At 39.8% G+C, this 14,383-nt stretch overlaps 1 protein-coding gene across 1 annotated transcript in view; it reads left to right on the forward strand.

Moving 5' to 3' along the window:
• marchf2 (membrane-associated ring finger (C3HC4) 2) overlaps positions 1-8,630 on the forward strand; it is an 18,566-nt gene extending 9,936 nt beyond the window's left edge. The window contains exon 5 of the mRNA XM_063200015.1: positions 8,403-8,630. Coding sequence (XP_063056085.1) covers positions 8,403-8,561 — 159 coding nt within the window. The 3' untranslated portion in view covers positions 8,562-8,630. The remainder of the gene's footprint in view (positions 1-8,402) is intronic.
• Positions 8,631-14,383: the final 5,753 nt, after the last annotated feature.

Below are 14,383 nucleotides of genomic sequence, written 5' to 3' on the forward strand. Positions count from 1 at the left end.
CTTGGCCAGGTTCAGCTGTAGGTGGTGGTCCTTCATCCATGTTGACAAGTCGGTGAGGCAGGCAGAGATGCGTTCCGAAACCGTGGTGTCCTCTGGACGGAACGACAGGTACATCTGGGTGTCATCAGCATAGCAGTGGTAGGAGAACCCATGTGTTTGAATGACACGTCCCAGGGAGGAGGTGTATATTGCAAACAGAAGGGGTCCCAGCACTGATCCTTGGGGTACGCCTGTGGAGAGGGTGTGAGTCGTAGACAGCTTCCCTTGCCATGACACACTGAAGGTGCGTCCAGAGAGGTAGGAGTTGAACCATGAGTGGACAACGCCTGTGATTCCCATGGCTCTGAGTATCCTCAGGAGGATCTTGTGGTTGACTGTGTCAAAGGCTGCAGACAGGTCTAGTAGTATGAGGACCGAGGATAGTCCTTCCGTTCTTGCAGTCCTTAGAGCTTCAGTCACTGAGAGTAACGCAGTTTCAGTTGAATGTCCACTTCTGAAACCAGATTGTTTTGGGTCCAGTAATCCGTTCTGGTTTAGGAAGTTGGTGACCTGTTTTGCAACTGCCCTTTCTAGCGTCTTGGATAGGAAGGGAAGCAGTGAGACAGGTCTGTAGTTTTCGACATGAGCAGGGTTCAGTGTAGGCTTCTTCAGTAGTGGTGTCACCCTTTACAAGGATATCTTACACATGGCAATCTGGTGAATAAATATATGACCTTTTAAATGTCTTCACTTATTAAAGTAGAAAACAGAAATCAGTTCTAGCCCATATAACAGATATGAATTCAGCCCTTTTGAAGACAACATGCTTTAAACTTGCACATTCTGTAAAAGTTTAACAAAAAATGGAAGAAAAAATGTAATGTAATGTAGATTTTCTCAGTTTTACTCAGGCACATGTGACTGGTTTGAAATCTAATCACATATGTAGTAGGGCTGGGCGATATTGAGAAAAACAATAATCTCGATTAGTGTCTGCTATATCTCGATATACGATATATATCTCGATATCTATGCAAGGGGAAAAAAAACCTTTTTTTAAAAAAAGCTCGGTGGCTATCTAGCCAAAAGATGTTCAATGTTGAAATTACAATGTCATTTTTTGTTCTGTTTGTTATTTTAAGGAAGATAATATGTACAAAAATAAAAAATATAACAAAGCATCAAAATGCTTAAACCATGTGAGATCAAAGGCTAGACTAGAGTCAGACTTGCCTGGTTAACACCAGACCTAATCACAAACGATTGTGTAGAACTAAAGGCAGTATGGGAGTTCCCAGGCTAGAGTCAGACAGGAGTCAGGCCCGTTGCTCCGGACCGCTTCCAGGCGGAACGAAAATAAACCGGTCTTTGTTCCTAGACGGCACTATTTGTGAAGCGAGGGGTGCCTCGTCAGTATGCAGCGGTGATAAACAGAGAAAACGGCAGTAATAAACGCTTATTAGTGTCACTGTATGCACTTATAAAAATAGCGGTAACTTTCTAGAAACACTTAAATCATATTTTAGTTGTTTATTATCATTTCGAAGCGGTTTCCAATGATTGGGAAACGCATCACGGCTGTATTAGCACAGCCGGTTTACCCCACTCTGGTTGTATGGGACAAAGATGTCTGACAAAAAGCGTCACGGACGGACGGACCAACGCACAGGCTCTAAATCCAAAATAACTCCATATTATTGAGCCGGTCGTCCTTTTCTTTGGAACAATTTCTGCTGTTTCGGGTTCTTCTGTGGGCGCCGCCATGTTGAAAGAGTTTTTTTTTTTTTTTTTATCGTTTACAGAAGGGATTTTTTATTTATTTATTTATTTTTATTGAGAAAAGGATCTGATACAAAAAATAGATTCACGTTTACATATAACAGCTATACATCCACAACCTAAATGTAGTAGGATTTTCATTAAATGTTGTGGAAGTATAAAGACACACAAACATAACATACACAAAAATAAACTACGGATATATTAATAATATTAATAATAAATTACGGATGTTATACATCGCACATTTTAAATGTGTATTAATTGCATTAGGGCACATTGAATGATCAATTGAAGATAAATATTGTTATAGTCCTTCTTAAAAATGAAAAAAAAGGTTTTCTTTTTTGGACTTAAGATTTGTGAATAAAAAATTTTGCCAAAAAAAGAAATAGGTTGATAAGAGTCCCGTTTTGTGGTAGTGTTTGTGTCCTCTGGAGCACCAAAATACATGACCTCCATGGTCAGTGTAAAGTCTTTGTCAATACATTCATTAATAAAGCCAGTCAAAAAGAACCAGAACACTTTTGAGTAGTTACAGCTCCAAAATAAATGTTCCACAGTTTCAGGGTGAGAGAGACAGAAAGAGCGATCAGGAGAAATGGGGGAGAATATTGACAGCCTATGGTTACAAGGGTAACATCTATGTATAATCTTGAGAGAGACTTCAGCTACTTTATTTGTGATCATAAATTGTTTCCTGAGTGACCAAAATCTTAACCAATTGATATTTTCAAAATTATTATTCCAGTAACTAACACAAGCAGGGGTGGAACTATTATGTGTCAACAGGATAGATCTTATTTTTTTGTTAGAGAACTCATTGCTGATAAACAGCTTACCATCAATAAAGAGAGAAGAGGGATGAAAGTCTGGCGGAGACTGACAAAGACCTTTCGGACAGGTGTCAAGAAGAAACCTGATACCAGATGGTATAGCATCAAAGATTATTGCATATTCTTTAGGTGGTACAGGAAAAGAAAACTTGTCCATAAAGTCTCTATATGTAAATAATACACTATTCTCATCAAATAGTTGTGAAACCAAGATGATATTCTTGTCCAGCCAAGACTGGAAAAATAAAGTTTTGTTCTTGTAAGTTAATAGATGAATGTCAGTCAGGTTTTGTGAAAGAAAGGTTAATATCAAATAATATTAGACTAGTGCTTGACCTTATTGACTATGCCGACCTCTCCTCTGATGAAGGTTTTCTTTTTGTTCTAGATTTTTACAAAGCTTTTGATACAGTTGAACATCCCTTCATTTTTAAAGCTCTGCAAGTGTTTGGTTTTGGTAAAGAATTTGTCAATGCTATAAAAATGCTGTATAAAAACAGTAATGCTTCCATTAAATTTTTAAATGGTACAACGTCAAGATTTGACATAAAACGGGGAATTCGACAAGGTTGTCCCTTATCTCCTTTCCTTTTTCTTTTGCCTATGCAGTTATTGGCCACTCACATTAAATGCAGTAAAATAGAGGGAATCTCTATTGCTGATCAATCACTATTAATCAGTCAATTAGCAGATGACCAGTGTTAATTTCGTGACAAAATATTTTCGTGATAATAATTGTTAATGATTATTTTTCCCCTGACGACAAAAAAACGATGTCGAAAAAAACAGCATGCGTTTGTACGAAAAATATAACGATATTACGATACGATATTATTTATATTTTCATCAAAAAAATGTGACTACAATACCACCGGAGACGAAAACCAATAGGAAGCATTTTTGTTAATATGTCACTGAAACATTGAAAAAGAATTGCCTTAGATAAGTCGCGACCCTCATCTGCTCCGCGTGCGTCTCCCTGCTCCCCTCCCACACACACACACACACGCAGGTAGCCTACAGTGACAGGCAGCGTCGGTGCCGTGCCCTTTTTTAACAGCAGTAGCCTACTTTCCAGTGCAAGGCCAGTTGGAAAAATATTGTTGCCCATTTATCCATGACGAAGAAGTTTATGTAGTCATGAAATAGCGGTGCTGTCGCACAGCAACCATCTTTCTTTAACAATGCATTTTTGCGGAATTTCTCCATTCCCTGTCGCTTTCATTAACCTGCTACCCGACGGTCGTTGTCTGATCTTTTTTCAATGTTCGCTAATGTTTGTAGTCCTAATTTAAGGATCTATGCGTCGGCCCAAGCCTTCTGATAAGAATCACTTTAGTGCCGATCGCAAAGGATTCGGAAGTGTGTAGTTTGGCGACTTGTTTCAGTCAAGGACACTGACAGAGGAAGTGAACGGACCTTCCACGCTTTCACATAGCCTACGTTATTGCAATAACGTCTTGCGAATGCATGCAGCCATGCACACAACCATGTCAACGAGAGCGCGTATGCCATTACAACTTTGCATCAAGCAATTTTACAAAGCTTTTGATACAGTTGAACATCCCTTCATTTTTAAAGCTCTGCAAGTGTTTGGTTTTAAAAACAGTAATGCTTCCATTAAATTAAAAAATGGTACAACGTCAAGATTTGACATAAAACGGGGAATTCGACAAGGATGTCCTTTATCTCCTTTCCTTTTTCTTTTGCCTATGCAGTTATTGGCCACTCACATTAAATGCAGTAAAATAGAGGGAATCTCTATTGCTGATCAATCACTATTAATCAGTCAATTAGCAGATGACACCACCTTGTTTTTAAAAAATGGAGATCAGGTTCCACTATCTTTAAAAACCATAGAAACTTTCTCAGAAGCCTCAGGCTTGACCCTTAATCTTTCTAAATGTGAACTGTTTGCTCTGAAACCTTCAGTAATTGTTTCTGTAAACAATATCCCAGTGAAAAGTGAATTAAAATATTTGGGTATAACTATATGCAGGGATCAAAAAAGAAGAACACTATTAAATTTTGACCCTCTCATTCCAATAATAAAAAGAAAACTTAATTCATGGTTACAACGGGATTTATCCATCACTGGAAGAGTCTTACTTGCAAAAACTGAAGCCTTATCCCGAGTGATTTATCCAGCTATGGTCCTAGATGTCCCACAAGACTTTTGCCAGAAACTAGACAGATTAATAGTAGATTTTGTATGGAGATCTAGATCTCACTTAATTAAAAAGAATGTTATGATGGCTGATCACTCGTCAGGTGGTTTCAATCTCATTGACTTTACTTTGCTTAACAACTCTTTTAAAGTAAAATGGGCAAAGCTACTCCTTAAAGATCCTACTTCCATGTGGAACTGTATCCCTAACCACATCTTTAAATCTGTGGGAGGTTTTAGTTTTCTTACTCGATGTAATTACAGCATATCTAAGCTTCCTTTGGCCCTAGCAAACTTCCACAAACAAATGCTTTCCTGCTGGTCTCTAATGTACAATCACAATTTCTCACCACACTCATATTCTATATGGAATAATAAGGATATAACTTACAAGAACAAAACTTTATTTTTCCAGTCTTTATTGATGGTAAGCTGTTTATCAGCAATGAGTTCTCTAACAAAAAAATAAGATCTATCCTGTTGACACATAATAGTTCCACCCCTGCTTGTGTTAGTTACTGGAATAATAAGTTTGAAAATATCAATTGGTTAAGATTTTGGTCACTCAGGAAACAATTTATGATCACAAATAAAGTAGCTGAAGTCTCTCTCAAGATTATACATAGATGTTACCCTTGTAACCATAGGCTGTCAATATTCTCCCCCATTTCTCCTGAATGCTCTTTCTGTCTCTCTCACCCTGAAACTGTGGAACATTTATTTTGGAGCTGCAACTACTCAAAAGTGTTCTGGTTCTTTTTGACTGACTTTATTAATGAATGTATGGACAAAGACTTTACACTGACCATGGAGGTCATGTATTTTGGTGCTCCAGAGGACACAAACTCTACCACAAAACGGGACTATCTTATCAATCTATTTCTTTTTTTGGCTAAATTTTTTATTCACAAATGTAAAATCCAAAAAAGAAAACCTTTTTTTTCATTTTTAAGAAGGACTTAAAACAATACTTTTCTTCAATTGATCATTCAATGTGCCCTAATGCAATTAATACACGTTTAAAATGTGCGATGTATAACATCCGTAATCATCTCTAGTTTATTTTTATGTATATTATGTTTGTGTGTCTTCATACTTCCACAACATTTAATGAAAATCATACTACATTTAGGTTGTGGATGTATAGCTGTTATCTGTAAACGTAATTCTATTTTTTGTATCAGATCCTTTTCTCAATAAAAAAAATAAAAAACAAAAAAAAACTTTGCATCAAGCAAATAATATGCAACAGCTTGCAATACGCGCACGAGAGAAAGAGAGAGAGAGAGAGAGAGAGAGAGAGAGAGAGAGAGAGAGAGAGAGAGAGAGAGAGAGAGAGAGAGAGAGAGAGAGAGAGGAGAGAGAGAGAGAGAGAGAGAGAGAGAGAGAGAGAGGGAGAGAGAGAGAGAGAGACGTCTTCCAACAGGTGCCATTGTAACGCTTGCACAGGCTACAGTAACCTGGCTACTGTAGCCTACCCCGCGATGCTCTTGATTAGGCTACTGGTCTATACCCACAAATATTTTTTCATAACGTGCAGTCCCGTTTCCCCCGATGTCGTTCTAAAATATCGACAGAGATTTATGAGTGTTGCTGCCATCATTTTTTTTTTACACATTGGACACATCGCTCTGGCAGTTTTTGACAATAGGCTATTTTATGATCAATACCTAGGCCCTATGTCATTTTAATCATTGATTTCCCCAAATGGTATTTTAGTTTGACAATGTTATAGAGAGGTGTAGACAAGAGGAAATTAATGTAGGCTAATAGCCTATTTTAGTTGACTAAAATTATTTTAGATTTCGTCGACTAAAATTGTATGAAGTTTAGTCGACTAAAACTAGACTAAAACAAAAAATATTTAGATGACTAAATGTGACTAATTTGACTAAAACTAAAATTACATTTTCGTCAAGAGACTAAAACTAAAACTTAATTAAAAATTTCTGTCAAAATTAACACTGCAGATGACACCACCTTGTTTAAAAAAAATGGAGATCAGGTTCCACTATCTTTAAAAACCATAGAAACTTTCTCAGAAGCCTCAGGCTTGATCTTTCTAAATGTGAACTGTTTGCTCTGAAACCTTCAGTAATTGTTTCTATAAGCAATATCCCAGTGAAAAGTGAATTGAAATATTTGGGTATAACTATATGCAGGGATCAAAAAAGAATAACACTATTAAATTTTGACCCTCTCATCCCAATAATAAAAAGAAAACTTAATTCATGTTGAAAGAGTTTATCAACACAAACATACGCCGCTACACGCAAGGGGAGGGGGAGGAGGAGGAGGAGCAGGGGGAGGGGAGAGCCAGCTCTGTTGGGGGGAAAACACACGCAAGGAGGAGGCGGGGCAGACCGCTCCACAGCACAGAAGGGAAATCAGAGTGGCGAAATCTTACGCATTTACAGTCTAAACTCGAGATATTCGATATGTCAAAATACTAATCGATTTCATAAAACTTCTCGAGAAACCGTAAAACTCGATTAACCGCCCAGTCCTAATATGTAGTCTATACACATGTAGCAATCAGTCGGCTCAGTTGACATATGCAGATTTGGTTTAATTAACAGGGTTTGAAATAATGCAAAATGAACATTTTAAAAAGAATGAAGATGCACACAACTCACAACAGTTTTCTTTAGTGAAGTCTAAGATCCATTAAGTTTGGAAAACGTAATGCGGCATTGTTAATGCCACATGCTCAGACCGCTCTCTGCTGCCCAAAAAAATTATTGTCTGATTTCAGCTGACGTTGTGTCAAGTAGAGATGCACCGGATCCTGATTTTTAGGATCCTGCCGGATACCGGATCCACTGCTTAAGATCCTGCTGGATCCGGAACCGGATACCGGATCCTAAGAAAGGGTTGAAACACATAGCCTACTCGCACATGTGGGCCCTTTTTATTACGTTGGCTCAAACTATTTTTTAGACTCATTGGCTTACTGCCACACTGCCTGCACTGGCTGCCTCCAAAGGGCTTTCACTCCATGCAGCAATTGGGGTTGTGAAAGACTGACTGAAAAACCTCGGCTAGAGATGCACCAGATCCTGATTTTTAGGTAACTGTCGGATACCGGATCAACTGCTTAAAGGATTTATCCGGAGTTGGAACAAGTTTGCCTGATTTTTGCATGTTTGGGATGAAATACAGTCACTGTAGAGCAAAATCAAGGCAAAATGATGCGTTTTGAGAAAGTTTGATAATATCACGTTAGCCTCGTTAGCCATATCAGCTATGCAATATGAAAGATGCGGGCATCGTTTTTCGGCGGTTACACACATTTCAAAAACACAACATTTTAAAGTCTTGCACAGCTCAAAACAACGTCACACTTACCTCGTAATATGTTGAGGGTATCCACACATAAACCAAAGTGTCCAAAGTCCTTCATGTATTCTTGAAAGGTCTGCAGAATGTGTTTTGTGAAGCTACTACCTTGAGAATATCTAAATTACGGTCAAGACAACTATTTGACACTAAAGCCCACCAAGTAGATTGCCGAGTGCGTCGCACCATCAGCTAAGATTATTTCCATAGCGAGTAACCACAGCTGATGGTGCGACGGACTCGGCAATCTACTTGGTGGACTTAGTGTCAAATAGTTGTCGCCTCCATCTGTCTTTTCCCAGGTGTCATTCCGCTACCACTGTCAGCTGTACTCCGAATGGAGACGCACCAATCAGAAGGTGCGGCTGCTCATTCCAGACGCCAAGGGGGGCCACTCTACCCAGCATCCTCTGCTCTCCACCAAGTTGCTGAAGAAGGCGTCGGACGAGACGATCGTATGAGATCCCCGTCCCATTCCGCTCCTTTTTCCGAGGCCTGGGGCCTATCTATGCTAAGAGGCTGGTTCAGGAGTAAACCAGGTTAAGTTAAGAGGTAAATCATCTAATAGAAGAGCCTGGTGTCCTCAATTTCTTGAGAAAATGGGTCAAAGACGTCCAACATGTCCCTCAGTGCAACGGATACTTTTGCTTACTGTAAATGCAAAAAAAAGAGATTTTTTTGAAATTATTTCTTTGGCTTGGCTTTTGTGCATTCACTTTTCAAAAAACTGTTTTGAAATTTCATGTTTTTCACAGTTACAGTAAGCAAAAGCATCTGTTAGCACTGAAGGACAGTGTCATGTTGGACGTTTTTGACCCAAATTAGTACTCCAGGCTCTTCTATTAGGTGATTTACCTCTTACCTTAACCTGGTTTACTCCTGAACCAGCCTCTTGGTATAGACCCCAGGGGGAGCTAGGTGATGAAGACGAGACGAGGGCCCGCTCCCCGGCCGGCCAGAGGATGAGTGGTGTGGTGTGTGTGTGGTGTGGTGTGTGTTGAGCGTGCTCCCTATAGTTCCCCACTCTGCAGTGTCGCAGATAGGAACCACAGCACTTGTGTGGATGCATTTTTTTTTTCTATTTAATCCTTTTTAATCTTTAAACTTTGTGAGCACTTCATTATTCACCCTTATTCTTACCCCCTTTTTTATTTTGTTTTACCCCATTTTGTGTGGAGCCGCCTCCTCCTCCTCCCCCCAAAAAAGAGAGAAAACAATCGTTTGTTTTTACTGACATTGAAAAAAAATGATTGAGCAAAGTTGAATTGCTTCATGTCCTGCATAGGCTGTGTGGACAAAAAGAAAAAGAGAAATGCGCAAATGAAGAAGAGAAGACGTGTGTAGATACCGTATATATGTGACTTTAAAATGGAAAAAGGACCCTTCATGTCCGTGTACAGACTACGACACTGACGCACGACACGACGCTGGGTATCTGCTCAGAGAGGACTGACCAAACCTACTCGTAGAGATTCCTCTTTGTCCTTTTTTTAGGTTGCTTCTTTTTAAAGTTGATTCTTTTTAAGTTGTTTTTGCCCATTACTAGTAAATATGGTCTGTGCGGACGAAAAGAAAAAGATTCATGCTTCACTCTGGGGCTTCGTAACCACTGAGTCTAAAAGAAAAGCTCCAAGCTCTTTAATATCCCAGCTACAGAGGCAATGGTGGTGGGTTGTGTGTGTGTGTGTGTGTGTGTGTGTGTGTGTGTGTGTGTGTGTGTGTGTGTGTGTGTGTGTGTGTGTGTGCGTGCGTGCGTGTGCGCGCGTGCGTGCGTGCGTGCGTGCGTGTTACAGGAAATCAGTATTCAGCCATGCTTCCATTTGGAAGGAGATGGGGGATTCGTGCGCGTGCATCCCCCCGGCCGCATTCATTCAACAGTGTTACGTTTCAAGGATCCGATTCCTTTTGCCCCATACATACATACGCATGTCTCCTGTTTTGTGTATGTGACTGGGGGCATGGAGGTAGCAAACGTTCAAGAGTGCAATAAAAAAAAATGCTATAAGGAAAGGCTTACCCTTGTTATTATACTGCAACCAACACGCACAGCTTTGCATGCGCGCACTGTCCCTTGGCTTTTATTTTTTAGTACTTCCATTCCCTCTGTTCTGTCCACTCTAGACTGCTGGGGTGGGCGTGTTCAGAGGTCTTTTGAAGTAGGCTCGTTCGTGACGAAGCAGTAAGATTTTTGCTAGGCAGTGGGCATGCGCACTTTGCCAGTTTGATGCGTTCTGGTTAGAATTTTCTAACCACAATGCATCAAACTGGCAAATGCGCATGCCCACTGCCTAGCAAAAATCTTACTGCTTCGTCACGAACGAGCCTAAGTGACTTTCTTAAAGGGTCTTTGGCCTCATCTGGTGTAGTAGTTACCGCACCTCTGGTGTAAGATGTTGCAAAATGCAAGATATGCACAAATAGTCAGTTTTAATTGCCAAACATTTTCTTTTTTTAACATTGGGCTGAGAGCCCACACTTTTTTTTGTTTGAACTCTTTATTATTTGTGTAAAATTGTACAACTACAAGGAACTCTGATGTTTTCACGTTACCCTCATCATTCTCCTCACTGGACACTTTTGCTTTGTCCTCCCTCTCCTCATCCTCATCCTCATCCTCCTTTGCTGGCACTGTCTTTTGTGTGTGTGTGTGTGTGTGTGTTGGTTGTTCAACCAAAATATATCTTCTATCTGTGTGCCGGTCCATATAAATATAGTCCGAGGTGGTCTCTCTCTCATGTATACAGCAGAAGTCAGATTGGTGTACATTTGGTTGTGTAGCAGTTTCACCCACCCCGTTTTTTAATATGCAGTTTCTCAAAACTTTCCAGAAGGTTGTTTGAACTTGTCCTAAGCTTCAGTGCCGGGAAGGGAGGGGTTGAAAAGAGTGCTCTAGCATCCATACACGATGGGCCTCCTGTCATTGCATAACCTGTCAGGTTACGTCTTGGAAGAAAGAATTATGCAAAAAACACTAGGAATGAGTTTCGAAGGTGGCCCTTGATTAAGTCTCTACTAAAAACAGTAGAGTAGAGAAGAGTGCTTTTATTAATCCAGAGGCAAATGAAGGTGTCGGACAGCTTATATAAATGCACAAATAGACAAAGACCTAATACACATTATTGCACATTGCAGTAAAAATATAACACACCGCTAGCGCAGCATTGCTCTGGCTTGGCGTTGACCAAGCTGCTGGATCATGGCAAGTCATCGTACAGAGAGGTCATGAGGACCAATGTGCTGTTTGGACCACGCTGTTAATGTTTGGACCCTCTTCAATTGAGTTCTTACAACTACATTTGTACATGCATTATTGTAGTCTCCCAATCACTCATTATGAGACTGATGAGACAATACCATTAGTAAGAGGGTTTTTGGCTACAGCCACAGGTGTAGAAGGTCTTGAGGAATTTCAGAACGTTTTTTTACTTCTTCTTATTCTCTCTCTCTCTCTCTCTCTCTCTCTCTCTCTCTCTCTCTCTCTCTCTCTCTCTATTTCTCTCTCTCTCTCTATTCCCTTTCGAAGATGTGGTGCTACTCCATGCGCAATTTCACTCCTTTCTTCCCGTCGTCACCCTGGCTGACTTGGTTGAGCATGAATGCCTTTTGAATGAGTTTGAATGCCTTTGGTTTGTGGGAGGAACAGAGAGAGCGCGCCGTAGCATTTGACTTGCAGATAACAGATCTTGAACATGGCAGTAGGGTTAACCTTGGGCCAATGCAGGCTGACGTAAACTTGCATTCATCATCACCACGGATAAAAGGGGAAATATGTGTTAAAGCTTTACGAGTGTCGTCGCCGTACAGTAAGTTGAGGTAGGGTGCCGGAGTGAATCATCACCTGAGCTTTATTTTTGTTTCAGCGCTCGGACAATTTTTGTTGAGTGCAACTGCCTGAAGCTGATCAGAAGGCCTAGGGGAAAAAGGGTCAAAGAAAAATGCCCCCTTTCTATGGAACTCTCTCTCTCTCTCTCTCTCTCTCTCTCTCTCTCTCTCTCTCTCTCTCTCTCTCTCTCTCTCTCTCTCCCTCCCCACATTTAGTGTGAGTGGTCACTCTAAACAGCTCTTCTCCTAGGAAACTGAACTTTATTTGTATGGTTAATGTTGTGCAATAGTAATTGTAGCTCATGTTTTTCTTACATGCATCTCCATCACCCGTATGTTTGACTTTATTAGAGAGGAAGAATATGATTTTCTGAGCATGGAAAAAAAAAGAAACTTAACGTGCGGTGTCAGCCCCAGGGGCATTTACGGTAGGCTAATGCCCTTTTCAGAAAAGACCACATCATGGACAAAAGAAAACAAAACAATCCTTCTCATTGGTGTGCTTCCACCTGATGATAACGTTGGTTGCCTTTGTACACGTGGGGGCCAACTTCTGAAGACTTTGTAATGTAGGATTTAGTATAAACAGTGTGCAATTTTAATAACATTACAATGCAATTCTTACCTGTAACCTTAAATCACACACGCATATATATAATAAAAAATATATATCTATATTAAGAACATAGGCAGAAACTAGATGTTAGATGCAATGAATTGCGGAGAACTGACCGTGATGAGGAGGACACCCATGGCACCCAGATGGGAGGGAAACGGGGACGTTGGACTGAGCGGTCCAAACTGGAGATTCGCCTGTGCTATGCAACTGCAGTTGACTTCTGCAATAGACAAGTGTCCAGGCAGACTCCATAACTTAAAAGTGTTAATCTAACTGACCATTTGCAAGTCCTTCTCCAAAACAATGCATGCATGTTTTTGTTGTTTGTTTTTGTTTTTTTGGGTTTTTTTTAATACCACACCCCCCTCTCTGTGTCCTAAGCTGACTCCTCTGTTTGAACATGATATAGCACTTTCAGAAATATACCATGGGAATAGTTTGCTCATCTTTTAAGAATTCATATTGAAAAGGGATTTGAAGACATTTCTTGATGTAATAATTTCCTTTAAAAAATAAAAAAAACCTTTTGCAAAAATAATTAATTCCAGGTTTATTGTACAATATTAAGGAAGCAAATGTATTCCAGTGTCATGCTCTTTTTATTTTTTTATTTTTAGATTGAAAGAAAACATTGTGAATTGTAAACATGTTTTTACTTGTCTCTGTTTTTAATATCTTAATTTTTTTGCCACTGTGTTTATAAACAAATATCTATCATTTGTAATTTATGTTCTATTGTTTTCATTATTAAGCACAGGATTTCTATCACTCTAACATGTTTTGAAATGCTGTAATGTCTGTTGTGCAGTGGGGAAAAAGAAGGTGTCTGTTGTGTCTTCACCAAAATTTGTTGGTGCTTGCAATCAGCCAAGAAAAGTGTGCAAAGCAAATTAAAAATGACGCTATGAATCTGTCCAACAGCACCGTTTCCTGTCGTTTTCTTTATACTCTTTCAGTACACCATGGGCCTATTCTACAGACTAGAGCTGGTTCAGGAGTAAACCAGGTTAAGTTAAAGTGATACGGTCCCATTTTTGGAAATTAGCTCATTTTACACCTCTCCTTGAGTTAAATGATTGAGTTTTACCTTTCTCCTGTACTTTCAACCGTTCTCTGAATATGGCTGTGGAAATTTTACCTCTAAGCTAGCTGTTAACATTGAGTCCTATGAGACCAGTTAACCGCCAGCTGGTCAAGTTCTATTTTCCAAATGCAGCGCGGAGCGGAGCTGGCTCACGCGCTGCTGACGCCCAACTACCGCCGGTTGGTGTGGAAGGACCATGTATTTTCGCCACCGCCGGTAAAAATCGCTTCCGTCCTGCGACGCTTCACTGCCTTGATTTGTAAGTGGCCTAACTCAATGAGAGCAATATAAGCTTATTTCCAAAAATGGGACAGTATCACTTTAAGAGGTAAATCATCTGATAGAAGAGCCTGGAGTCCTCATTTTCAGAAGACCCATGTTAGCACAGGCTACACCAATATGCTGTTGACGATAGCGAGGGTTGAGAAAAAGCTGCAGCATAAATGCGAGGTTAGGTCAACTGAAAAAAAAAGAAGTAGGCCTATGGCATGAATGAGGAACACAAAGAGCACGGTTGGTTGGAAGAAATTAGGTAATGAACAAATAATGGTAATTATTTGCCATGTCAACAAAGTTAAAACATTTTTGTGGCATATCCCCCAACATCAAATCAAATCAAATACAAACAATAGACAAACAGTTGCAAAGCACTAAAATAAATACCTGTATAACTATATTTGGTAGACGCATGCAGTAAACAGAGGGCCACAGCAGACATTAGGCCTACACAACAGTTAAAATACAGATTATGCTGAAAT

Source organism: Engraulis encrasicolus, chromosome 6 (genome assembly GCF_034702125.1).
Source record: "Engraulis encrasicolus isolate BLACKSEA-1 chromosome 6, IST_EnEncr_1.0, whole genome shotgun sequence".
Classification (NCBI taxonomy): domain Eukaryota; kingdom Metazoa; phylum Chordata; class Actinopteri; order Clupeiformes; family Engraulidae; genus Engraulis; species Engraulis encrasicolus.